Source organism: Lagenorhynchus albirostris, chromosome 9 (genome assembly GCF_949774975.1).
Source record: "Lagenorhynchus albirostris chromosome 9, mLagAlb1.1, whole genome shotgun sequence".
In the NCBI taxonomy this organism is placed as follows: domain Eukaryota; kingdom Metazoa; phylum Chordata; class Mammalia; order Artiodactyla; family Delphinidae; genus Lagenorhynchus; species Lagenorhynchus albirostris.
The window spans coordinates 7,464,998-7,491,442 of NC_083103.1; the positions used below are offsets into that span (position 1 = coordinate 7,464,998).

At 61.1% G+C, this 26,445-nt stretch overlaps 1 protein-coding gene across 14 annotated transcripts; it reads left to right on the forward strand.

The window, feature by feature from the left end:
- Positions 1–5,266: 5,266 nt before the first annotated feature.
- CDC42BPG (CDC42 binding protein kinase gamma) lies at positions 5,267–26,021 on the forward strand. Of its 14 annotated transcripts, none has more exons than XR_009542331.1 (37): positions 5,267–5,499; positions 8,044–8,135; positions 8,218–8,301; positions 8,985–9,080; positions 9,392–9,540; positions 10,057–10,150; positions 10,404–10,604; positions 10,730–10,978; positions 11,438–11,517; positions 12,364–12,461; positions 12,557–12,637; positions 12,911–13,002; positions 13,071–13,283; positions 13,702–13,794; positions 13,928–14,052; positions 14,130–14,202; positions 14,394–14,500; positions 14,587–14,701; positions 14,915–15,063; positions 15,144–15,232; positions 15,545–15,597; positions 15,682–15,780; positions 15,872–15,931; positions 17,530–17,635; positions 17,932–18,065; positions 18,147–18,286; positions 18,381–18,462; positions 19,132–19,348; positions 20,311–20,373; positions 20,497–21,096; positions 22,086–22,183; positions 22,265–22,349; positions 22,454–22,574; positions 22,712–22,829; positions 22,984–23,107; positions 24,028–24,398; positions 24,822–26,021. XR_009542331.1 is itself a non-coding variant. In XM_060158742.1 (37 exons), the coding sequence occupies exons 1-37, from the start codon at positions 5,340–5,342 to the stop codon at positions 24,876–24,878; spliced, it is 4,686 nt and encodes a 1,561-aa protein (XP_060014725.1). In that variant the 5' UTR covers positions 5,267–5,339; the 3' UTR covers positions 24,879–26,021. The 14 variants fall into 14 exon arrangements, 11 of the variants coding, with proteins under 11 accessions (XP_060014725.1, XP_060014726.1, XP_060014731.1 ...); XR_009542332.1 differs by lacking the exon at positions 24,028–24,398 and adding an exon at positions 23,229–23,314 and having other exon boundaries at positions 22,962–23,107; positions 24,822–24,877; XR_009542333.1 differs by lacking the exon at positions 24,028–24,398 and adding an exon at positions 23,226–23,314 and having other exon boundaries at positions 22,962–23,107; positions 24,822–24,872.
- Positions 26,022–26,445: the final 424 nt, after the last annotated feature.

Below are 26,445 nucleotides of genomic sequence, written 5' to 3' on the forward strand. Positions count from 1 at the left end.
GCGGGTTTTGAGGGCCAGGCGGAGTGCTCTAGCCCAGGTGGCGGGCGTCCAGTCTGACGGCCGCAGAGGCTCCCCACCCTCCCGGCACCACTCACATGGTTCACCTGATCCTCATGACCCAGGAAGTCAGCGTTCTCTCCATGGCAAGAACTCAGGTGAGCTTGAAGAGCGAGTGTCACGGGAGGAGATTCAAACCTGGGTCAGCTCAACCCCAGATGGGGCGCTCCGCTGTGCTTCTGATGGGAAATACACTTTCAAAGGAGAAACAAGCTGATGGCTCACTTCATCCCCCAAAGTCTGCAGCCGTAGACTCAGGTTTGAGAAACGCACCTTGAAGCTTAAATGCCGTCACTCCAGCCCGGGCCCCTGAAAGCTTGGGGCAGCCGCTCAATTTCCAGGGTCACCCGAGACAGGGAGATGCTTGTTGAAGCTGTTAGAACACAAAGAGAACACAGGACCGTGCTTCTGGTCCCCCCACCCCTGCATGTCCCAGCATGAGGTGGCAGGGGGCGGTGAACCCCCTAAGGCTGCCCCAGAAGGTGACTGCTGGTCTGAGGCTGGAAGAGGGGCCGAGGGCAGGCGTCTGCCCCCCGTGCAGCCCCGGAGCTTGGGGCCTGGTTGGGGTTTTACAGGCTGTGGGGGAGTCCTCTCCCGGCCATAAGGGGATTCAGGAGGGCCAGTGGGGTGCACTAAGGTGTGACCACTCTCCCGGGGACCAGCCCGCACCCCTTGCCTCCTCCCCAGCTCCCTAGCTGGCCGGGGCCCTGGGTGAAAGGCCCCCTCTTCAGAGGCTGGTCTGGGGTCAGGACAGGGCTCCACCTGGCTGCCAGCGCTCCTGGCATCAGAGACCTTTGGGGCAGTCTGCCCACCCCGCTGGCCCTTGGGCGCCACAAAGTCTGCGAGCCCCAGGGACCTCAGGGCCCAGGGCCCAGGGGACACGGGGGCCCACCCACTGCCTCCGGGCGCCGCACAGCAGCTCTGTTTTACACCTGGAGGTTCCGGGTGAGAGCAATAAACATTTCTTCTGCTCTTTGATAAACCAAGGGTTAATCGTGACTCCCACCCAGTGCCCTCTTATTATCTCACGTGGGCTGGTCAGAGGACTTGCTCAAGGCCACCAGGCTGTGGCAAGGTTAGGAAGCCCACCCATCAGTCCTGCCCCTCAGCATTCAAAGCAGCACCTCAGGGCAGACAGGCAGGAGTTCGAATCCCAGCTCTGCCACTTGCTAGGGCTCAGCCGTCCTCTCCTCTCCCCTCAGATGTCCGATGCAGACAGTGACCCCTGCTTCCCAGAGGCAGGGCCCATGGATGCCCGACTTGAGTGGCCACCTTTCCTGAGCACCTCGGGGAGGCCGATCAGGGTGCGGGTGAGGGTCGGTGCAGGGAGCCCAGCTCCCCACGCAACTCCCAGAACAAAGCAGGCAGGACCCACCCTTCCCTAAAGCAACTCGCAGACTTGGCGGCGCCCAAGGGCCAGAGGGGTGGGGGCCGAGGGGGCTTGGGCCTGGCTTCCTGTGCTCCCAGAGGGATTGGTAATTATAAAGCCACATGGGGCTGCAGCCGCTGTGGCCCTGGAGCCTGGGAGCCCCTGTGGCGTGTTAGAGCAGCACAGAGGAGGTTTTTGGAAGAAAAGCCAGGATGATGAAATCACCATATGTCCACCCATCTGGAGTGTGGACCTTTCAAAGGACACAACCTTGGTGTGCTGGGGTGGGCAGGGAGTGGGCGTGGGTGGCTGCCAAGGACTAGCGTGGGGAGTGGGGACCCTCAACCCCACCGTCTGCATCAGCCCCTCCCCGCAAGCCACCCCAGCAGACACACTTTTTTTTTTGCTTCTCTTCGCGGCTTGCGGGATCTTCGTTCCCTGACCAGGGATTAAACCCGTGCCCTCGGCAGTGAAAGTGCGGAGTCCTAACCACTGGACCGCCAGGGAATACACACGTTTCAGCCAAACCTGGAGGCCTGAGCAGCAGTGCAACCCTACATGAGCTCCCGACCCTCCAACCACGTGCTCCTCCTAGAGAGACAAGCTCCAGCCACTATGCAGGCCGCTCCCTGTACCACTTGCCGCCCACTCCTGAGCTGGGGCAGTTCTCTATTGCGTACACAGACAGAGACCCAGAGAGGCAGAAGTCACTCAACAGTAGGCAGGGCTGTAGGATCCCACAGCCGCTTCTCCTTGTTCTCTGGCTCCTGGGCCAGGAGTGGGGCGCTGCACTTACGTCGTGGCCAAGGGCAGGGGCGGCCTGCCATTCTAGTCAGCCCTGCGGGACTATATGCTGACAGCAGCTTCGGGGGGCAGGGCTGGGAGGGGCTCACCCTCAGCCACCTGCGCTGAACCTTGACCTTGGGGAAAGGGGAGCCACAGACCAGGGTCTGGAGGCCTAAGATGTGGGTACAGATGTGACAGACCCTGGAGCCTGCCTTGTGTCTGGGCCCCTCCCAGACCCAGAGGCCTATGCTATGGGGGTCAGAAAACCTGGCTTCCCTGCTTTCCCCTGGGCTCTCACCTGCCTCCTCTTTGGGGTCCCCCCCTCATCTGAACCGTCCTTCCCTTCTGCCAGGCCTGGGTCATTAAACTGGCAGTTCCCTTTTCTCACCATCTAAGACTTTCCTCGGAAGCCTACATAAATCGAGTCCACCGCAGTCTGGCCTTCCCCTGTCCCGTCCCCAGAGTCTGGATGCCACACGCTGCCCTTCTGCTGCCAGGCACTGGCCTAGGCCTGGAACCTGGGTAAGGAGCTTGAGGCCGGCACTACCCACCACCCACCTCCCACCTCCCACCTCCCCATCCTCAAGGTATTAATCTGTTAATAAGGGAGGGAAATAATAACTTCCTCCTTCTGGCAGGGCCCTTGTGAAGATAACAGATCTGCATTCACTTTGAAATGCTAAGAAGCACATAGGAATGCAAGTCTGCTGCCCTCAGGGCTGGGTGAGAGCTAATGCCAGCACCTCAATGCCAAAGGGGCTCAGAGGGGAGAGAGGTTATGGAGGAGGTGGCCCTCCAGGAAGCAGTGACCAGTGACCAGAGGAGTGTGAATAAGGACGCGGTGGGAAGAAGGGGATGGTGGAGGTCTCTTGCTCAGACTCACTCATCCCTGGAGCACCCACCCACCCACTGGTCCAGGGCCCCACACACAGGATCAGAGAACAGATCTGCTTAGCAAAGCAGGCCCAAGTGCCGGAGCTATTTCTGACAGCAGGGGAGGACTGGCTGCTTGTCGAGGCTGGAACAGAATGAGTCTTGAGGGGCATTCTGGCCTTACAGCTGCAAAGCAATGGGTAGGGAGTCTGACCCGACCCCCTTTTATAGACAAGGAAACTGAGGCTTGGAACAAGGATGTGACAAAAAACGAACACAGGACCAAATAGAATCATGAACCAGATGGGCGTGGAGTGCCGAGGGCCAGTCCCAGCTCTGCCCCATGAAGACCCCAGCAGGACACAGTTCTTGCTGTCTGGGGCTCCGTTTTCCCTCTGCTGTACTATGTGGGGGCAGAGTCTGAAAGGCCAGGGGATGATGGACTTGTTTGACAACTTGGCATTCAGAGAGGCTAAAGGTCACACAGGGAGTGTGAGCTGGGACCCAGAGGCCTCACCAGGTGGCCCTTGACTGCTGATCCTTGGGGACATGGTAGGGTGGAGGCGGGGGATCAGGGTGTCCAAGAGGGGCGGAGGAGGAATGGCCCATCTTCCACCCTGGACCCTCTCCCTACCTTTTGCTCCCCAGGAAATGGAACTAGCTGGTCCTGTCCTGAGCACCTGGCCCTCCTCTGGTCTCTGGCGCCCTCCTGTGGCTTCAGAGGGTGGGAACCCTTCCTGTGGGCCCTTTCCCTGCCCCGCCCCCTTAAGGAGGGCCTAGAACGCTTCAGGTGAGAGCAGGGAGGGCTCAACACACCATCCAGACCCTTGTCCCTCACGCCCTGCCAGGAGACACAGAGGCAATGACAGCATCCTCAGATCTGGGTTTCAATCCTGACTCCCCTCCCCCACCTGACTGACTTGGGTGAGAGCCCATTGCACAGACCTTGGGCGCTGCCACAGCGCAAGTCTCTGAAGAGATCAAATGGGAGACCCTGGGGGAAGCCCCCCATGTGCTGCTAGGGATGCTCAGTTCAGCTCCTCAGAAGTTCATAGAGCGCCTCCCCCCTCAACACTGGCAAATTCACCCTGTACGGACTCAAGAAGGTCCCCATCTGAGGGGGGAGGCAAATCTCCAAAGAGATTTTTTAATGGAAGAATTTGTTGTCTGAAGCCACTAAAATGCCCCACCCTTTGGTCCCTCCTCTTGGACAGCCCCACAGCCCCATGGCGTCTGGTCCAGCCCAGCTGAAGACAGCTGGACAGAAGTCAGAAATATCACTGGACAGAGTCAGTCCCTCCCCTCTCCCACCTCCTCCAACCCAGCCTCGACCTCTCCTTGGCCCTCACGTTCCAGGAGGGCCTCCCAGGCTTAAAAAGCCTGTGGTGACATTACCAGCCCCGCCCCACTCCAGGGTCTAGCTGCGAGGCTTCCTCACCCTCAGCCCTCAATTCACCTTCGTCCTTCCCAAGCCTCAGTGTGTCCATCTGCCAAATGGGTGTAACCATCCCTGCCTCACCTACCGGTCTCCCAGGTCGGCTGTAACGATGCAAACAACATTAAATCAGAAACTAGCCAGTTTTTTGGAGGGGGTGCCGAGAGGCCGGCATCCCGGGGAGGGAGCGGACTACAACTCCCATCCGGCTCCGGGGCCGCGGGAGTCCCCAGCCCCTCTCCCCGCGCTGAGGGAGAGGCTGCCCCTGTTCCAGGGGGCGAGGGAAGCTGCAGTGTCCTGGGCATCCCCCACCTAGGATAGGGGCCGGCGAGGGCCATGGTGGGCCTAGGCCTGGGGCTGCGAGAAGATAACTGCGGCCGTCCGGGCCGCGATGGGACACCTCTTCCTCCTCTCCTCCCACTCCCCCACCCCGCCCCCTCTCCCCATCCCCACCCCCCCACACCCCCATCCCCCCTACCCCTAACCCACCCCGCCTTCCTTGCTCCGCCCCGCCCAGGAGTTACTCTTCGGGGCCCGCCCCCCCACTTCCTGGCCGGGAGTTGGGCCCGCCCCCGCGCGCCTCCGCCCTCCCACCTTCACCTCCAGTCGCGTCTCCCATTGGCCGGCGCACACCTGCCCGTCCGTCGGGGGGCGGGGCGGAGGGTGGGGCGCGGCGCCCAGGTGAGGGCGCGCAGGCGGCTCCGGAGAAAGGTGACAGCGGGGAGGGCGGGAGGGTGGGGGGAGGACGCGCGGACCGACAGACGGACGGACCGACGGGCAGGCATGCGGGCGGCTCGACTCTAGACTCCGGCCGCAGCCATGGAGCGGCGGTTGCGCGCGTTGGAGCGGTTGGCGCGGGGCGAGGCCGGCGGCGGCCCGGGGCTCGACGGCCTCCTGGATCTGCTTCTGGGGCTGCACCAAGAGCTCAGCAGCGCCTCCCTGCGGCGGGAGCGCAACGTGGCGCAGTTCCTGAGCTGGGGTGAGTGGCCCGGGAGGGACCGTGGGGGGGTTGCCCGAGGGACACCGCGCCAGGAGCCTCTCCCTCCGTGCTCCACGCCCACAGACCCTCCCGCGGGGAGCCGCACTCCCACAGGTTTCCCCCCTTCCCAGACGACCCGCACTGGCCCTGATACATGCCACCAGACCCCGGCCCTCTCAGTCACCTACACACTTTACCCTTATTCAGATTCACACACACACTTGTTCCCACTCCCAGAACCTGGCACGTGTGCACCACACACATCTCACTCAGACACACAGAAACTTGGCCCCAGGTGTAGACCCCAGACACATGTACACAGTACACGCTCCACACAGAGTCATCTCATGACCTGTGAGAACACAGCCTCTCACATGGAGACCCCTGTGCATGTGACCCACTGACAAACATGCTTTCTCTGGCTCCCACATTCCACAGACACACTGAGACACTCATGTGCAGCTCCTGGAGAGACCCAGGGAACCCTGCCGACCCCCGCACCCACACTGGATCTGATACACACTTGTCTCCTTCCGCTCACAGATCCACAGGTAGTGCACACTTGCAGGCATCCCCTGCCCACCGCACCCCACACTTCCATTTCCCTGCACACCAGACCACCCAAGACTGGACACAGGAACCAACCTCAGACCCTTTGTGCGCAAGCGGCTGCCCAGGCCTCCTGAGGGCTGCTCCCCAGGGCTGGGGCAGGGGGCTGGATGGAGGTGGGTCTGCACCCCTTCCTGGCATTGACTCATCTGAGTCACTGGGAGTGGCTGGCCTGGGATGACCCTGAATCCAGTGTGGGCACTGGTGCCACCCTAAGGGCTCCCTGGTCACGCCTGGCCAGGCCATGGGGGAAGGACATGGGGGCCTGGCTTGGAGGGCGGGGTGAGGCGAGTGTTTGCCCAGTGGGCGACTAGCATTCCTGGCACTCCTGAGATCTGGGCCAGCACGAGGCCCAACCTGGCACGGTTAGGGGCCTGTGAGACATGCCAGTGAGTTGGGCCCAGTGCCAGCCCTTTCCTCTGGCATGAGGACAGTCCGAGGGCCCCTGCCCCTGCTGCCCACCTGTCTCCCCGGTACTCCTGCACCTTATGTGTGTGTGTCTATGTTGTCATCACCCCCTGTGATGCCCACACACACGTGTGCTCCTCCCTGCCTGCCTCTGGCACCTCTGCCCTGGACCCCAGCGTGGGGGCCTGTCTGTTGACATTTCCCCAGGTAACTCACAGAGCGGTGACTCACTCTGCTCCTGCCTCAACTCGTCCCTGCTCCTGCCCAGAGCCCCTGTCCGTGCAGCACGGCAAGGGGACTGGGCAGCCTGTCCTGGGGGCCTGGGTCCTCCTGGCTGTAGGCCCCAGGCTTTGGCCCCTGTCTGGCTGGTGGGTAGCCACCCTCACCTCGGGTTCCCCCTTGCAGACCTGCAGCTGCTCCTCCCCAGCTGCACACATGGACCCAGGAAAAAGACAATTAATTTTTGTAATGAGGTTTCCACACCACCCATGCTGGGGGGGTTCTGCCTGATAAACCTGTGGAGCAGCTCTCTGTCCCAACCACAGACCTGCCCAGCTGGCAGGGAGTTTACCTGCTGGCAGGGGGAAACTGAGGCAAGGAGCCAGACTGTAGCTGCCCCCAACCCCTGCTGCGCCCCCTCACCTCCCTAAGTTTCCAGGCCCCAGTTCCCTCCCACAGGCCTGGGGCTCCTCCAGGCCTAGAAGGGCCGGGGAGTGGCTGGACATGTCCCTCCTGGGAGTGTCAGGGACTCTAAGGAGGAGGTTCGTGGCCAGATGCAGGTCCAGAGAGCGAGGCAGGGCTCAGAGTCGTAGGGCTGGTCAGGCCTGGAGGAGATCCTGAGCACCCACACCCTCAGGTGCCAGCGTCGGGCGCCAGGGGAAGGTGTCTTGGCCCGTTTTTGAGTCTTGTGAGAACCTGGGCAGACCTCACTGTGCCTCCGGCCTGAGGAGGCCCCACACGGGGAGCACAGAGCCTGCCCGCCCAGAGCCCCGTAGAACCATGCCCTACCTGTCCTCCGGGGCCGCCCCAGGCCTCACTCCAGCCAGGTACCTCTGTGCCTACAGAGGGACCCACAGCTCCTCAGTGGCAGAGAAGCCTCTCTGGGGACAAGGAATGTTGCTGGTCCAGTTTCCCAAGACAGGCCCTGGCCTGGTCCTGCTAAAGGGCCAAGAACTGTGAGCTGGGGGTGGGAATGGTATCCCCATCATTCCAGGGTGACCTGGCCAGCCATGGTCAGCCCCCAGGCTGGGGAGAACTACAAATCCCATCAGCCCCTGGGATAGAGGCCACCTGGAATCTGGGGACAGGGGTCCAGGGAACCATGGATTCCGGGGGGCCAGGTAGTCAGCCAAGCCAGGACCCCACCTTCCACGCTTCCTGATCATGGCTGAATGGGCTACAGCTCCTGTCAACCCCTTGGCCACAGGCCATCCCTGGGGAGGTCATCCCTGCCCTGGCCTTGTGGGAGCTGCAGGTGAGAGAGAGCCTCCCTGCAGGCTCTCTGAGCCCCACTTTGTGTGCCCTCAGTCAGCCCCTTCATAGCAAAGGTGAAAGAGCTGCAGCTGCAGAGAGAGGACTTTGAGATCTTGAAGGTGATCGGCCGAGGGGCCTTCGGGGAGGTGAGCAAAGGGCCTTGGGGTAGTGGGTAGGAGGGCGTTTGCACCCAGGCTGGACTGACCCCAGTGCTCTCTGTGGCCTCAGGTCGCTGTGGTGAGGCAGAGGGACAGTGGCCAGATTTTTGCCATGAAAATGCTGCACAAGTGGGAGATGCTGAAGAGGGCCGAGGTCAGTGTTGCGTCTGGGGGAACTCTGGGTGGCTACAGGCCTCCGAGACCTGCAGGGGAAGCGGCCGGGCATGGCTGCTGAACAGGAAGAGGAGCCACCCCCAGCAGCGCGTATTCTTCCTATCCCTTCCACACAATAAGCCTTTCTTAGAACAAGCAGAATTGTTCCCATTTTCTTCCTTTTTTTTTTTATTTGCTTGCATTGGGTCTTCACTGCTGCGCGTGGGCTTTCTCTAGTTGCGGCGAACAGGGGCTACTCCTCGTTGCAGTGAGCAGGCTTCTCGTTGCGGTGACTTCTCTTGTTGTGGAGCATGGGCTCTAGGCATGTGGGCTTCAGTAGCTGTGGCTCGCGGGCTCCAGAGCGCAGGCTCAGTAGTTGTGACGCATGAGCTTAGTCGCTCCACGGCATGTGGGATCTTCCCGGACCAGGGCTCGAACCCGTATGCCTTGCATAAGCAGGCGGATTCTTAGCCACTGCGCCACCAGGGAAGTTCCCCCCATTTTCTTTATGATAACACTGAGGCCCAGAGCCATAAAGCACAGGCTCAGGCTCACACAGGTGACCTTGATCCACATTCCTAGACTTAACTGACTCTTTCTCCATCCCCTGAGCTGGCAAGGTGGGGTTCCTGGGCTCCGATCCCACCCTCCTCCCTTACCCCCTGTGCCCCAAAACTGTTGCAGACGGCCTGTTTCCGGGAGGAGCGGGACGTTCTGGTGAAGGGGGACAGCCGCTGGGTGACCGCTCTGCATTACGCCTTCCAGGATGAGGAGTACCTGGTGAGGATGCTCAGCAAAGCTGGAGGGGGGTTACCTAGGGACAAAGGAGAAGGCTTTTGGGGCCAGAAGCACTGATCCAGGAAGAGAGAGACCCTCCTACTGGGACGAAAAGGCTTCCACTCCCCACCAGCTCAGGCCTAGAGCCTCCTGCCTGAGGTTTGGCTGGGAGCTGGCTGCCCCAGAGCTTCTGGGAGACACAGCCTTGCCTTCCCAGAACCCTGTGGAACCCCTGTGAGGCAGGTGGGAGATGGGTCCCTGGGGCAGGTGCCCCCCCGCCATCTGATTCTTGCCCCCTGCCCACCACCTTCTAGTACCTGGTGATGGACTACTACGCTGGAGGGGACCTCCTCACTCTGCTGAGCCGCTTTGAGGACCGTCTCCCGCCTGAGCTGGCCCAGTTCTACCTGGCCGAGATGGTGCTGGCCATCCACTCGCTGCATCAGCTGGGCTACGTCCACAGGTGGGGTCCCCAAAGCCCCTGCTGCACTTTCAGTCCCTGTTGACAGCTCTGGGGGCAGCTGACCCATAAGTGCCAAGCGCTGTGCTGGGTGCTTCGTATGCACAGAACCTTTGAATTCTCACACCCAAAACCTTGTGTGATGGGAGCTGCTATCATTCCACTTTCCAGATGAGGTAGTCAGGGCTTAGCACAGGTAAGCACCTGGCTCACGGTGCCTCAGCCAATGGGTGGCCGAGCCGTGGGTTGCGCTGGGGGAGTCTGACTCCTGTGTCCCCCATGGTGCGCTCAGCTGCCTCCAAGGGTCGTCCTTGTGGGTCCCTCTCCCCAACTCAACCAACTTCCTTCTTGGGAGCCAGGAGGCCTGGCCACCATCCCCCCCCTCCCACACGTGGGCACACTACTCACATGTGGATGCAGGAACACGTGCGAGCACGCGCACTCGCACACCCAGGCATGTGCCTAAATGCACATCCACACGCACGGATCAAGCCCCTCACTCTCCCTGTCCTCCCCCAGGGACGTCAAGCCAGACAATGTCCTGCTGGACATGAATGGGCACATCCGCTTGGCCGACTTTGGCTCCTGCCTACGGCTCAACAACAGTGGCATGGTAAGGGACCCCGCCCTAGATGGGGACAGAGGAGAACCTGGCTGGGAGAACTCCCAGGGGAGCGGGAGTCACCAGGCCTAGTGCAGGTGGCATCAGACTCCCAGGGGAAGGAGGGGCTAGGCCTGGGGCCCAGGTGTGGGCACCGTGCCAGCCAAGCCCTCGGGAGTTGGGGTGCTAGGCCCAGACCCAAGGCCGTGGTGAGGGGCTGAGCCTGAGGCCATGGTCATGGCGTCATTAACACCACCACCCACAGGTGGATTCGTCGGTGGCAGTGGGGACGCCCGACTACATCTCCCCTGAGATCCTGCAGGCCATGGAGGAGGGCAGGGGCCACTACGGCCCACAGTGTGACTGGTGGTCCCTGGGGGTCTGTGCCTACGAGCTGCTCTTTGGGGAGACGCCCTTCTACGCGGAATCCCTGGTGGAAACCTACGGCAAGATCATGAACCATGAGGTCTGGCCACCAGGCCCTGGGGTTCTGGGAAGGCAGCGGGACTCCTGAGTCTGCGAGGTTGGAGATGCCCGGAGGCAAGGGTGGGATTCTGGACACTCACCTGCACCCCTCCCCCGGGCCTGCAGGACCACCTGCAGTTCCCTCCAGATGTGCCCGATGTGCCGGCCAGTGCCCAAGACCTGATCCGCCAGCTGCTGTGCCGCCAGGAGGAGCGTCTGGGCCACGGAGGGCTGGACGACTTCCGGAACCACCCCTTCTTCGAAGGCATAGACTGGGAGCGGCTGGCGACTAGCACTGCCCCCTACATCCCCGAGCTTCGCGGGCCCATGGACACCTCCAACTTCGACGTGGATGACGACACCCTCAACCATCCGGTGAGTGGAGAGGCCCACAGCAGTGGGGAAACTGCCTTGAATCTCAGTGGCTGTGGGACCCTCCCCCACACCGCGAAGTTTCCCAAAGCAGTTGGTGGGCTGGGGATGAGGCCTTCAGACCCCAGAGACTCGTGGGAGTTATGGTTCACCTGGGCTGGTTCACCTGCACTAAGCTGGGTTGTGCCAAGTGAAGGTCCTTTGACCACAAGTGTCATCCTGTTAATCAGAAATCATATAAGAAAGAAAACTCCCAGCAGCACCTGGGAGGCCGGAACCTCAAAGACTTATGGGAGTTGTAGTTTTTTGTGGGTGGGGGTCTGTGTTATCCCTCTAGGTTCCCACCTGAGCAGGAGGAGGTCGGCACTCAGTCCCAGGGGGTCTCCTGGGTCTCGAGCCACCGCCTGGAGCTGTACCTGTTACAGGTACAGAGCTGTACCTTTCCTTCTCCTCCTTCTGCAGGGGACCCTGCCGCCACCCTCCCACGGGACCTTCTTAGGCCACCACCTGCCATTTGTGGGTTTCACCTATACCTCAGGCAGGTGAGTCTAGTCCTCACACACCTTGTGGGAAGCTGGGGTCTGCTGGCCTGGAGAACACCAGGAGCGTAGCCCATCAGGACCCTGGGAAAGTAACCAAGTGGCCCACCTGGTATCCGCATGAGACAGGTGCTCGGGAAGTGTGCTCGAGCCCTCAGCCGGACAGTCCCCCATGCCCTCAAGGTCCTGGTGGGGCTATGCCTCCTGTGGGTCCTGCCCCAGCATCTGGCCCTCACAGGACCCTCCACGGCTGGCTGGGCGAGTACTGGACTCGGAGCCAGAGGCCTAGGACCACTCCCCGAGCCTCACTTTGTACCCCTATAAAACGGGCAGGATGCTCTCAGCCCAGTTCCATTTGTCGGGCTGGTCTGAGACTGCAGCGAGGTCCTGGGGGAGTGGGAGTTGCAACGTGTAAGCAGATGCGGATGCATCTGACCCGCACTCGTGGAGCGCTCACTGTGTGCTGGGCATGGGGTCCCCTGGGCCCTTATCACTGAGTCCTCTTGACCGCCCTTGGAAGAGCCCCTAGCATCACCTGCATTTTCCTGTGAGAAAACTGAGATTCTGATATGTTCAAGGTCACACAGCTTGTAAGGGCCAGGGCTGGGGCTTGAACCAGGGCCCGGGGACCCTGGAACCACTGCTCTGGGCTGCTGCCCACACGAACAGCCTGGAGCCTCCTAAGGGCAGGGTCTGGTCTTGATTGTTTTTATTCCCAGCACAGAGCCCAGACTTGGGTACAGAGCTGGTGCATAGCGGGTGTTTCTTAGGTGAATGAATGTTTGGATGCAGAAAAGTGGAGGAGGCTGGGGGGTGGTTCTCTGCCAACTCTTGCCCTGCTCTCCCCAGTCTGGGCCCTGAGAGCACTTCTGAGCAGTTGGCTGCCCTGGAGCGGAAGCTCCGCTGTTTGGAGCAGGAGAAGGTGGAGCTGAGCCGGAAGCTCCAAGGTACGGGGGAGCCGGCTGGGCTGGGCAGGGTGGGTCTGCCCCGGGGGCTGCCGCTGCAGAACGAGCTCCTCACCTGCGGGTGCCCCCCAACACAGAGGCTCTGCCAACCCCCTCAGACCCTCGGGAACTGGAGCAGCTACGGAAGGAAGTGCAGACTCTGCAGGACAGGCTGTCAGGTACCCCCCAGCACCCCGTCTCTTTCCCCTCTACCCTCACCTTGGGGGCCGAGCTATTTTCCTAGCACACCGGAGTCCAACCTGGTTTCCAGTCCTGCCCCTGCTCTGTACGTACGTGCTGTGTGATCTTAGGGAAGTATCTTAAACTCTCTTGAGTCTGCATGTAGAAAATGGGCCAGGCTGGGGTGAGGGTTCCATGAGATACTGCACATAGAGTTCCTGGCTGAGGCTGGGCTCTCAGCATGTGCGGGTCTCAGTGACAATTCCCGGCAGAGACGCTGAGGGACAGCAAGGTGGACGGACGCCCGGCTGGTAGCCCAGGCCAGGACAGTGACGTGCAGCAGGAGAGAGACCAGCTCCTCCAGGTAGGGCTTGGGGAGGTGGCTGAGTGGCCCGGAGTTCGAGGCTAAGGAGGTCTGTGCACTGACTCCAGGCCTTGCCCTCCCCACCGCCACCTGGACCCCAGGAGCTGGTCGAGGTGCGGGCGGGGCTGCGGGCGCAGGAGCAGGAGCTGTGCAGGGCCCAGGGGTGGCAGGAGGAGCTGCTCCGGAAGCTGCAGGAGGCCCAGGAGAGAGAGGTGGCCATGGCCAGCGAGACCCAGGCCCTAAGCTCCCAGCTGGAGGAAGCCTGGGATGCCCAGAGGGAGGTGAGTGATGGGGGGCGGGGACAGCAACAGGGCCCTGCCCCCAGGACCTCTGGTGTGGCTGGAGGAAGGCTGGGGAGCTCGGTTCGGGGTGCCGGGAACACCAAGTGCCTTTGCACCCCCTCTGTGGCTGGCCGAGACCTGAGCGAGGGAACAGGTAGGGTGGGCAAGGGTCCAACGCCTCCACTCCTGCTGCATTCGGCAGAGCCTGAGAGTCTGGAGCAAGGCCAAGAGTTGGGGTGGACGGGGACTTCCCTGGCGGTCCAGTGGTTAAGACTCCGCGCTTCCACTGCAGGGGGCGCGGGTTTGATCCCTGGTCGGGGAACTAAGAGCCCACATGCCGCGAGGAGCGGCCAAAAATAAAAAAAAAAAGAGTTGGGGTGGACAAGGTCAGCACTGACTGCCTCGGCTCCCATCCCAGCTGCAGGCCCAGGTGGCCGCCCTGAGCCAGGAGGTGATGCAGCTGCAGAGACGGCAGGAGCGAAGCCTGGAGAAGGAGCCTCCCCAGATCAAGGTGGTGCCTTCCCCCCGCCAAGCGGTACTTCTCTTGGCCTGGCCCCGCTCAGGGTCCTCAGGGCCAGGCCCCAGGGGTAGGGTGGGCCATGGCTTCTCAGGCCCCTGCCCTGACCCCTCTCCATGCCCTGCAGACCATCCACACTGCCTCTGAGACCAACGGCACAGGATTGCCTGAGGGCAGCAGGCCTCAGGAAGCACAGCTGAGGCAGGAGGTGGCTGCCCTGCGTGTGCAGCTGGAGCAGGCCCGCGGCCACGGGTGAGCTGGGCAGCCGGGGCAGGGGACAGGGCGAGGGCCCGAGCTGGGAGTCACGGAGTCGTCCTCCTCGCCCGCAGGCCGCGTGGGAAGGAGGAGGCTCTGTGCCGGCTGCAGGAGGAGAACCAGCAGCTGAGCCGGGAGCAGCAGCGGGTGAGCAGGGCGGGCAGAGGGCCGGAGAGACAGGCAGGAGGTGGGACAGAGGCGGGGAGCCGGCAGGCCGGGTGGGCAGAGCTGCCAGGGCTGCGGGCCAGCCATAGTGGGTGAGCGAGGGTGGACACAGGTGGGCCTCAGGGGCGCTGGGGCCCCTGGGGGCTGAGCCCTCCTTCCTACCGGGCCCCTAGCTGGTGGAGGAGCTGGAACGGGAGCAGCAGAGCAAGCAGAGACTGGAGGGCGCGCAGCGGGAGACGGAGAGCAACTGGGAGGCCCAGATTGCCGACATCCTCAGCTGGTGGGTGCCCCGGGGCTGAGGGCGGGGGCTGGGCCCAGGCTGGGCTGAGGGCGCAGCCCCTGACCCTGAGCCCCCTTCCCAATCAGGGTGAATGATGAGAAGGTGTCAAGAGGCTACCTGCAGGCGCTGGCCACCAAGATGGCCGAGGAGCTGGAGTCCTTGCGGAACGTGGGCACCCAGACTCTCCCTGCCCGGCCGCTGGTGAGCCCCAGGGACACCCAGGGGGAGGGGTGCCAGGAGCCGCACTCCACGGGTAGGGACGCTAGCTCACAGAAGATCAGGGACTTGCCTAAACTCACACTGGGTCAGGGGCAGAGCTGGGGCTTTGAGCCTGGCCAGGTGGTGTGGTGGGAGAGGGCCGCTGAGGTAGCCAGGCCCTCGGGGCATCTCACGTTGATTCCCCCTGGCCACCAGGATCACCAGTGGAAGGCACGGCGGCTGCAGAAGATGGAGGCGTCGGCCAGGCTGGAGCTGCAGTCAGCACTGGAGGCCGAGATACGGGCCAAGCAGGGCCTGCAGGAGCGGCTGACGCAGGTGCAGGAGGCCCAGCTGCGGGCTGAGAGGTGAGACCACGGGCAGGCACTGCGAGGGGCCCAGGACCCACGCGGAGGCCTGTGGCGAGCTCTTGCCTGGTTCTCCCCAGCCGTCTGCAGGAGGTCGAGAGGCACAACCAGGGCCTGCAGCAGGAGCTGGCTACCCTCCGGGAGGAGCTGCGGGCCCATGGGCCAGGGGGTGAGTGGCCGTCTGCATGCCTTGTCCTAGAGCAAGTCCTCTGCTCCAGGTCACCAAGGGAGTCCCACGACAGCCTGGCCGGGCTGTGGAGACAAGAGTTTGTTCCAGACTCTGCTGCCTAACCCACTATCTGTTAGCTAGCACTTACTGAGCACCTGCTGTATGCCAGCCCCCCGACACTTCCCGGCCTGTGGTCATTTCCCCATTTTACTGAGGTGGAAACTGAGGACCCCGCCCTGGCCCCTGGTTTCCTCAGCGACAAGTGTTAGGGTGGAGTCCCTGGTCCCAGTGACCCATACCCTCTGTTTGCAGACACCAAGCCCTCAAACTCCCTGATTCCCTTCCTGTCCTTCCGGAGCTCAGAGGTAAGAACGGTTGCGGGGCTGGCTGGGGCAGAGTCCCAGGGGAGGACACAGGGACCTTGACTCTGCCCCCATCCCATTCCCCAGAAGGATTCCACCAAGGACCCCGGTGTCTCGGGAGAGGCCCTGAAGCCTGGGCTGGAGCCCGAGCTGAGGCCAGAGGGCCGCCGCAGCCTGCGCCTGGGGGTGAGGACCGACAGGAGACCCGCAGTTGGGGGGCCTGGGCCCCACCCTCTGCCTGTGCATGGCTCACCTGTTTGCTCGCCCTCCCCTGCAGGGTGTGTTCCCCAGAACGCCTGCTGCTACCACACCCCCTGCAGAAGGTCCTCCTGCAAAGGTCAGTGCCCGGCGGGGCGGAGCGGGGGCACCAAGCCATTCTGCCAGGTTTCCAAGGACCCGCTTGGGTTCCCCCCACGTGCGTTCTGGCTGGCAGACTGCAGTGGGGCTGGCGGTGGTGGCAATGAGTTTGTTTTTTTTTTTTACATCTTTATTGGAGTATGATTGCTTTACAATGGTGTGTTAGTTTCTGCTTTATAACAAAGTGAATCAGTTATACATATACATATGTTCCCATATCTCTTCCCTCTTGCGTCTCCCTCCCTCCCACCCTCCCTATCCCACCCCTCCAGGTGGTCACAAAGCTCCGAGCTGATCTCCCTGTGCTATGCGGCTGCTTCCCACTAGCTACCTACCTTACATTTGGTTGTGTATATATAATGTCCATGCCACTCTCTCACTTTGTCACAGCTTACCCTTCCCCCTCCCCATATCCTCAAGTCCATTCTCTAGTAGGTCTGTGTCTTTATTCCTGTCTTACCCCTAGGTTCTTCATGACATTTTTTTTTCTTAAATTCCATATATATGTGTTAGCATACGGTATTTGTTTTTCTCTTTCTGACTTACTTCACTCTGTATGACAGACTCTAGGTCTATCCACCTCATTACTAATAGCTCAATTTCGTTTCTGATTATGGCTGGTAATATTCCATTGTATATATGTGCCACATCTTCTTTATCCATTCATCCGATGATGGACACTTAGGTTGTTTCCATCTCCGGGCTATTGTAAATAGAGCTGCAATGAACATTTTGGTACATGACTCTCTTTGAATTATGGTTTTCTCAGGCTATATGCCCAGTAGTGGGATTGCTGGGTCGTATGGTAGTTCTGTTTGTAGTTTTTTAAGGAACCTCCATACTGTTTTCCACAGTGGCTGTATCAATTTACATTCCCACCAACAGTGCAAGAGGGTTCCCTTTTCTCCACACCCTCTCCAGCATTTATTGTTTCTAGATTTTTTGATGATGGCCATTCTGACTGGTGTGAGGTGATATCTCATTGTAGTTTTGATTTGCATTTCTCTAATGATTAATGATGTTGAGCATTCTTTCATGTGTTTGTTGGCAGTCTGTATATCTTCTTTGGAGAAATGTCTATTTAGGTCTTCTATCAAACTCTTAGAGGAAAACATAGGCAGAACACTCTATGACATAAATCACAGCAAGATCCTTTCTGACCCACCTCCTAGAGAAACGGAAATAAAAACAAAAATAAACAAATAGGACCTGATGAAGCTTAAAAGCTTTTGCACAGCAAAGGAAACCATAAACAAGACCAAAAGACAACCCTCAGAATGGGAGAGAATATTTGCAAATGAAGCAACTGACAGAGGATTAATCTCCAAAATTTATAAGCAGCTCATGCAGCTCAATAACAAAAAAACAAACAACCCAATCCAAAAATGGGCAATGAGTTTTGAGTACGACCAGAGGCTCGCTGGGGCTCAGAGTTCACACTGCCACCTGGCCCAAATGCACTGGTCTTGCACGAACCTCAGGGTGGCCGGGTTGGTGACGGTGGCAGGGGCGCGGGGCAGTGCGAGGCCCTCGGAGGCCAGGATCAGGCATGGGTAATGTGCGTGTCCCCCTCCCCAGCCTGGCTCACACACGCTGCGCCCCCGGAGCTTCCCATCCCCCACCAAGTGTCTCCGCTGCACCTCGCTGATGCTGGGCCTGGGCCGCCAGGGCCTGGGCTGTGACGGTGAGACCCTCACCCACTTCACCCCCCTGCACACCAGCCTCCCACGCGCCCGCCACAGCCCCTAGGTGGAGGGAACGGAAGTGGCCCCAAGCCTGCCACACCCGGGCAGTTTCAGCCCAGGCCACTGGCGCCTCCCGGTCAGCATTCCCCACTGCTCCGCTTCCTTTCTCTTTTCTCATTTTACGGGGAATCCGTGCCAGGCCGAGGGGAGCTGGGGCTGGGAGTGCCCAGGGTCCCGGGTCCGGGCTGTCCGCACCCCACCTCACACCACCCGTCGGCTCCCGCTTTCCCCACAGCTTGCGGCTACTTCTGTCACTCGACTTGTGCCCCACAGGCCCCACCCTGCCCCGTGCCCCCTGACCTCCTCCACACGGCCCTGGGAGTGCACCCTGAAACGGGCACGGGCACCGCCTACGAGGGCTTCTTGTCGGTGAGCCCGCGCTGGGGGAGGAGGAAGACGGGCGTGGGTGGCTGGGCCCTGGCAGGCCCTCCCACGCCTGCTCTCCCGCAGGTGCCACGGCCCTCGGGCGTCCGGCGGGGCTGGCAGCGAGTGTTTGCCGCCCTCAGTGACTCGCGCCTGCTGCTGTTTGATGCCCCAGACCCGAGGCTCAGCCCGGCCAGCGGGGCCCTCCTGCAGGCACTGGATCTGAGGTGGGTTCCAGGCGGTAGTTTGGGGCAGGGGATGTGTGGGTCAAGGGGGCAGCTGGGGCCGTGCGACCGCTGACCTGCTCCATGAACCTCCCAGGGACCCCCAGTTCTCGGCCACGCCTGTCCTGGCCTTGGATGTTATCCACGCCCAATCCAGGGACCTGCCCCGCATCTTTAGGGTGAGTTCGGGGTGGCGGGGGAGGGTGATGGACCAGACCCCTGTCTGCCTCTGTGCTGTCCCCACTGCAGCCACTTTTCTCCATCTCCATGGCTGCCCCCTTCCTCTCGCCCCCCTCGCCTCCACATGGATGGCTACAGTGGCTTCCGCTCTGGTCCGTGTAGCTACACTTCATCCTGCAGTGCAGTTTTCCATATATGAAGCTGGTTGTGTCCTGCCGCGTTTAGGACGCTTCTGCGGCTTCCCATCGCCCTCAGCGTGCTCCTAACCGTAGCCTTGAGGCCCCACATCTCTGACCCTACCAGCTCCCTGCCCCTCCCCCACCTCAAGCACTCCGGGTCACTCCACTCATCCCCCAGGCTCCGGCAGAAATGTCTCTTCCTCTGGGAAGTCGTCTTTCACTGCTTAGCCTGGGTGAGGGGGCCCCACCCTGTGGTCTCACGATGCCCCATCCCTCCCCTCCGATGGCACTGGTCCCACGGCTCTGGAGTCGTCCCCATGCTTGTCTGACCAGCCCACCTGGCTTATTACCTGCTGCAAGACAGCACCTAGCACTGCCCCGGGCAAGCCGAGGCCCGTGCTAATAAGCATCAGCCCCTGGAGAGAGGGACGGGAGGAAGGACGGCTGGCTCTTGGCCCTCTGCCCCCCAGCCTGGGTCCCCGCCCGCAGGTGACGGCCTCCCAGCTGACGGTGCCGCCCGCCACGTGCACCGTGCTGCTGTTGGCGGAGAGCGAGGGTGAGCGGGAACGCTGGCTGCAGGTGCTGGGCGAGCTGCAGCAGCTGCTGCTGGACGCACGGCCCAGGCCCCGGCCGGTGTACACGCTCAAGGAGGCCTACGACAACGGGCTGCCGCTGCTGTCCCACGCGCTCTGTGCCGCCATCATCGGTGAGCCTCACGCAGAGGGGCGTCGCCCAGGCAGGCTCGGGGGAGGAGTCCCGGGCTGCCACGGACACTAGGGCCGCTGGCACTGCCCGGTCCCTGCAGCCCTGAGCTGTGGACTCTCCTGCACGTGTCCTCCTCGCCACTCCTCTGGGCACAGCTGTGTGATGAGGGACCTGGGCCGAGGGTTGGGGGCCTGGCTTCTGCCACTCCATTTCTCTGCGCCCTCCTTTCTGCTTTTTCTAAAAGAATCTCAAGTGAGCGAAAAGAGCAGAGGCTTTAGGAAGAGATAAAGGAGGGTTCCGCTCCTGACCCTTACCAGCAGCCAGGTGACCATGGGGGAGCCTCACACTGTCTCCTTTGGGGCTGCTGTGTTCAGCCAGGAGCCTGGTGCACCGTGGGGCCTCCGTATCGGACAGCTGGGGAACAGGAGGGGAGGCTCCCTGGCCTCCCCCGGCAGCCAGGCCCCGAAGCGGCCCTGCCCCGGCGGGCTGGGACCTCTCCCTGCAGCCCCTCAGGACGGGGGCTACAGGAGCCACTGCCCGCGTCCTCCAGGTCCCCTGTGTCAGTCTGGAGCCGGGGGACGAGGGCATTTGTCGAGCAGGGATTGCTGTGAGCTTAACACGCACCCTGCACTGCTTCATCTCGCCACAGCCTCACGGCAGCTGTGTGAGAAAGGTTAACCACTATTATCCCCGTTTTACATAAGGGGAAACCAAGGCTCCGAGAGGTGACGTGACTTACCCCAAATCCCACAGCTCAGGGTGGGGGGCCTCTCACCCTGACTCCTGTCCCCGTGGCCCTTCCCTATTAGAGCCAGTCCAGACTCTGGGACAGAAGGGTCCAGTGATGCAGGGACAGTGTCCTCAGGAGAAACCTAAGCTTAGCAAGGGCAGGCAGCCTGCCCAGTCTCCTGCCTCTGGATGGGCCTTTGGACCCCTGACCCTCTCCCTCCCTCCCTCCACCAGACCAGAAACGGCTTGCTCTGGGCACTGAGGAGGGACTGTTTGTGATCCACCTGCACAGCAACGGTACCTACCAGGCTGGGCCAGGGCGGGCGTGGGTGCGCGTCAGCCCCGGGGGACAGAGGAGGCTGGGCACCGACCCGCTCCTCACCGACCTGCCGGTGACACTCTCCCTCGCCAACCCCACAGACATCTTCCAGGTGGGTGAGTGCCGGCGGGTGCAGCGGCTGGCCGTGAGCCCCACCGCGGGCCTTCTGGTCGTGCTGTGCGGCCGCGGCCCCAGCGTGCGCCTCTTTGCCCTGGCCGAGCTGGAGAACATGGAGGCATCAGGAGCCAAGATCCCCGAGTCCCGAGGCTGCCAGGCCCTGGCAGCCGGGCGCATCCTGCAGGCCCGCACCCCCGTGCTCTGTGTCGCAGTCAAGCGCCAGGTGCTCTGCTACCAACTGGGTCCAGGCCCGGGGCCCTGGCAGCGCCGCATCCGCGAGCTGCAGGCACCAGCACCTGTGCAGAGCCTGGGGCTGCTGGGTGACCGGCTGTGCGTGGGCGCGGCTGGCGCCTTCACCCTCTACCCGCTGCTCAACGAGGCTGCGCCCTTAGCCCTGGGAGCCGGTCTGGTGCCTGAGGAGCTGCCCCCATCCCGCGGGGGCCTGGGTGAGGCCCTGGGCGCCGTGGAGCTCAGTCTCAGTGAGTTCCTGCTGCTCTTCACCACCGCCGGGGTCTATGTGGACAGCGCCGGCCGCAAGTCTCGCATCCAAGAGCTGCTGTGGCCAGCAGTGCCCACGGGTTGGGGTGAGGCCTTTGGAGGGCCAGGCTGGGTGGGGCCTGACACCTGCGGTGTAGCCCACGCGTTGGAGGAAGACAGGGCCCTGCCCAAACTCCTGAGCTTGGATTCGGAGGCCAGCGTGTGTCCTCCTGCCCGACCACACCCTCAGTGGCTTGCACGGGATCATCTTCCCCTGCCTGAAGTACTCTCCTTTCCGTACCTGGCAAACTCTTAACCGAGTCCAGCCCCAGTGGCAGCTCAGGGCCTAGAGCTGGTAGGCCGTCCAGAGATGACCCCCATGATTGCTGTCACTATCGTTACAGCTTTCACACTCCCTCCCTCCCCCCACGATCGGTCCTTTGCTCCTTCTTGCTGCCCCACCTCTGTTCACACCTCTGCCCTGGCTCTCTGCACCTTCTGTGTGTGGGGGGCCTGCAATTCTTCATCACATCCAGTACCCAGCCCAGGCAAGCGCACCCCAGAGGCTATGAATGTTTGGAGGAATGAATGAATGAATGGACAGGGCAGCGGGGGAGTCTCACATGTCCACAGGTAGCTGGTGTGATGGGCTACAGCCTGGAAGAGAGGGACAGCGCTCCTTTTATGAACAATCGCCCGTCTGGGGGTGAGGCCTGTGGGTTGGGACCAGACTGCTGGGGGCCAATTCCCAGCTCTCACCACGGAGTGAGACTTAGCTCTGGGGTTTCCGTTCCCTCATCTTAAGTTAGGGGCAATAATACTACCTGCCCGGAGTTGTTTGAGAATTAAAGGAGGAAAACTGTGCAACATGGTTAGAACTAGGCCTGGCGTGGCTAGAGTGAGTGCTCCCTGATCGTTATCTCTAACTTGCTATGGAGTTTGGGTGGGGCAACCGGGAGAAGGACCTTTGGTGGGGCGTGGAAGTTACGGTGCTGTGACAGTACACAAGGTGTTCCCTGTGATAGGGAGGGGGAAACAAGCCCAGAGAGGTGCCTCACTTGCCTGGGGCTGCACAGCACAGTTTCCCACTCTACAGGTTACGCAGCCCCCTACCTGACAGTGCTGAGCGAGAACGCCATCGATGTGTTTGATGTGAGGAAAGCAGAATGGGTCCAGACGGTGCCACTCAAGAAGGTGAGGGCCCGCTCAGATCCCTGGGGCTGGACTGGGGTGTGGTCGGGTAGTATGGCGTGACCTCTGTGCCTGTTGCCTCAGGTGCGACCCCTGAACCCAGAGGGCTCCCTGTTCCTCTTTGGCACCGAGAAGGTCCGCCTGACCTACCTCAGGAACCTGCTGGCAGGTGAGGGAGAGTGGGGGTGGGAGGAAGGGGTGTGACCCTGAGCACCAGTTGACTGGCGCCATGGGATCTTGTGAGCACCGCCCAGCTCTCTGCTGCTCCTGCAGATAAGGACGAGTTCGACATCCCCAACCTCACCGACAACAGCCGGCGCCAGCTGTTCCGCACCAAGAGCAAGCGCCGCTTCTTCTTCCGCGTGTCGGAGGAGCAGCTGCAGCAGCAGCGCAGGTGCGCGTGCGTGTTGCGGTGGCTGGGCGGGACCTCCTACTCTTGGGGGCGGGACGAAGCACGAGCCTCGCTGTCCCGGAGGGGGCAGGAAGGTGTCACTTTCGCCGCCTCCCTCCCTTCCCCCCTTCCCCCTGTAGGGAGATGCTGAAGGACCCTTTTGTGCGCTCCAAGCTCATCTCCACGCCCACCAACTTCAACCACCTGGTGCACGTGGGCCCTGCAGACGGAAGGCCCAGTGCCAGGGACCTGCCCCCAGTGAGTGTGAGTCCTCTGGAGCCAATCCCAAGCCTCCCTGGTGAGGCTGAGCCAATCACCGGCCTCTGCTTACATGGGACCTGGGACCTCAGGGCGTCCAGGCCGTACGCAGTTCATTTGACCTGGTTCCAGCCTTCCACCCTGTCCCCAACAGGCTCCGGAAGAGAAGGGCCAAGGTGCCCGCAGCTCTGGCCTGCAGCGGCCCCACAGCTTCTCCGAGGCCCCGCGGCGCCCAGCTTCCATGGTCAGTGACGGCCTCGCTGGAGACGCGGACCACAGTAAGGACAGCCTCACAGCCTCCACTACCTCTGCATCCCTCCCCCGTGTTTCCATCCCCTTTGGACCCTTCAAACCTGACCCTGGATTTTTGTCCCCTTGCTCATCCTGCTCCTGGAGCAGTGAAGAGGAAGCCTTGGACGTCTCTGTCCAGCGAGTCGGTGTCCTGCCCCCAGGGATCTCTGAGCCCCGTGGCCTCCCTGATACAGGTGAGCCAGTGGGGGCTCTCCCTTTCCCCGTTGAAAGGCAGGCATTTCTGTTTCGTGCTGGGACCTGAGGCCAGAGAACAAGCTGAGCCCATCCCTGCCTTGGATGCTAAGAGATGCTGACTCTCCCCTGTCTCGCCCCTTAGTGGGTCCCAGCAGGGGCCTGGAGGTAGGTCAGCCGAGGTCTGACTGTCTTGGCTCTGACTGTACCAGCAGTGTGGCCCCGGGCGAGGTGCCCAGCCTCCCTGAGCTTGCCTCGCCTGTAAAATGAGGTTATTGTTATGAGACCTGTAGGAGGTACCTGGCACAAGGGGAGAGCACCACAGCAGGGGAGCTCTTGGATTTTTTTTTTTGGCCACGCCACTTGGCTTGCGGGATCTTAGTTCCCCGGCCAGAGATTGAACCCAGGCCCTCAGCAGTGAGAGTGCAGAGTCCTAGCCGCTGGACTGCTAGGGATTTCCCGCTCTAGGAACTCCTGTGGGCGAGAGGTCAGAGGAGGGAGCAGTCCACTCTGGCTGCGGACCAGGAAGATCTAAGGACTTGGGAAGGCTCCCACTCCCCCTCCAGCCACGTCTCCAACTGCCGCCCCCACTGCAGCCGCACCAAGCCACTCAGAGCCCTGGGACCACCATGTTCTTTCACACCTCCAAGGCCTCACCCCTGCTGTCTCCCCTGCTTCTCTTGAAATACCCTTTCCTGTCGTCCACCTGATTAAGGGCCAGGCCATCTTCAAGGCTCTGCACCACTGTCATCTTCTCCAGAGACCACTTGGCTGCCTGGTCACGTGGTCACTGCCGCCCTCCTCCCTCCACCTCCTAACTGTTGATCCTGCTGTGCTGTGATTTTCGTCTGGGTTCCTTGATTGTGGGGGTCAAGTTTGTCTTCTGCTTGGAGTAAAGCCTACTCGTTGATTGAATGTAGAATGGAGTGAATGAACAAAGGGGCTTTGGTTTGGGCTCCAGAGTTCAGTAGGATTTCCTCAGGCTCTTCTCACGTACCCCTACCCCACCTCTCATCTGACCTCTTCCGATGGCCCTGCTGCAGCAAGGGATGTGTCCTGGGGAAGCCTCTGGGAGGCACTGACCTGGTGAGGGAAGAGTCCTGCTTCCTCTTTCTTTCTTTTTTTTTTTTTTTTATAAATTTATTTATTTATTTTTGGCTGCGTTGGGTGTTCGTTGCTGCGTGCGGGCTTTCTCTAGTTGTGGCGAGCGGGGGCTACTCTTCGTTGTGGTGCGCGGGCTTCTCACTGCGGTGGCTTCCCTTGTGGCGGAGCGCGGGCTCTAGGCGTACGGGCTTCAGTAGTTGTGGCGAACGGGCTCAGTAGTTGTGGCTCGCGGGCTCATTAGTTGTGGTGCATGAGCTTAGTTGCTCCACGGCATGTAGGATCTTCCCGGACCAGGGCTCGAACCCGTGTCCCCTGCATTGGCAGGCGGAGTCGTAACCACTGTGCCACCAGGGAAGTCTCCTGCCTTCCTCCTTCTACCCTGACTTCCTTCTGTTTCCACTCCAGGTCTCAGAACGGCCCCGGAGCCTCCCCCTGGCCCCTGAATCTGAGAGCTCCCCTTGACACCCTCCGGCGGGGCCCAACCCCCAATCCCAGGACCGAGAGATGCGAGAGAGCAAAGAGCTTGAGGAACGCCATATTCCGGCCGGTCCGGAACGTGTGGAAATTCGGACTCAGGGCAGGCCTGGCCTGGGCAGCCATGGCCTGGGTTGCTAGGACAGGGCCGGGGCGGATCTGACTCCCAGCCCTCATCCCGCCCTTCACTCTGCTCCCAGCCCCAGCCTGTGCTAGCCATGGGGGATAGGATGGCCCCCTTCTGCCCTGGGGGCCCCTCTGCGCCAGTGTCCAGGGGTGATTTTGCCAAAGCTGTCACTTCCAGGGCCAGGCCCCCGGAGTCTTGTGATCAAGAGTCCAGAAGAGGGACAGAGAGGGGCCGGGTTCCTGGGAGCAGTCTGGGGTCGTGGCTGTGGACTGTCTAGCCCCCAAGGAGGTTGAGTTGGGGCATATCCCAGTCTCTGCTCAGGGTCAGGGCAGGAAAGACAGGCTCTAATCCAGAGGAAGAGGTAGAGAAGGAGGGAGAGGATGTTGGTGAAGGAGGTGAGAGAGGCAAGGGGGAGGAAAGGAAGTGCAAGAGGAGGGGAGAGTGATTGGAAGGAGGTGAAAGCCATCCAGAGGAGAAGGACAGAAGGATAAAGGAGGAGCGATGGAGAAGAGAGAGGCCAGAGGAGGGGGTGGAGAGAGAGGGAGCTGGGAGAGCACAGGCACAGGCGCCTTCTGTCTGGGGGGAGTCGGTGGGGGTGGGAAGAGGGAGGGGCTCTGCGAGCCAACTGACATTGTCATCTAATTTGTCCAGGAGGAAGATAACTCCGAGCCAGGGATGGGATGGGGGGGTATTTATAAGGGCTGCTTGGTGGGAGATGGGCACCCTACGGGTTTCCAGGCACACTCTGGCCCTTCGCAGAAAGGCGGGGGTTCATTTTTCTCAAAGCTTCAACCACCTGTGTATTAGGGGATCATAGGGGCATTTTATTATTGATCACAGTCATTATTATTGTTATTATATTACTATTTTTATTAAACCTCCCCCTACTGATGAGTAGGGAGCAAAATAAATATTTATCTCCTCAAATGCCATATTCCCGGGAGGGATAGACCCTGACACTCTGTGAGGCAGTAAGAAACCAATAAAGACAACTTTGTAAGCTGCTGGCCTCCCCACCTGGATCTGTCTTCCTGGGGTTTAGAAAATGGAGGGAGGAGTGGGGGCATCAGAGACAGCTGAAGACCAGGTTGTCTTCATGTATTTTCACAAATCGGATGATGATCACATGGGGGTAAATGAGGAGAGTTTAAAAGCGAAGGGACGGGGCTTCCCTGGTGGCACTGTGGTTAAGAATCCACCTGCCAATGCAGGGGACACGGGCTCGAGCCCTGGTCCAGGAAGATACCACATGCCGCGGAGCAACTAAGCCCGTGCGCCACAGCTACTGAGCCTGCGCTCTAGAGCCACAACTACTGAAGCCCAGACACCTAGAGCCCGTGCTCCACAGCAAGAGAAGCCACCGCAATGAGAAGCCCGCGCACCGCAACGAAGAGTAGCCCCCGCTCACCGCAACTAGAGAAAGCCCGT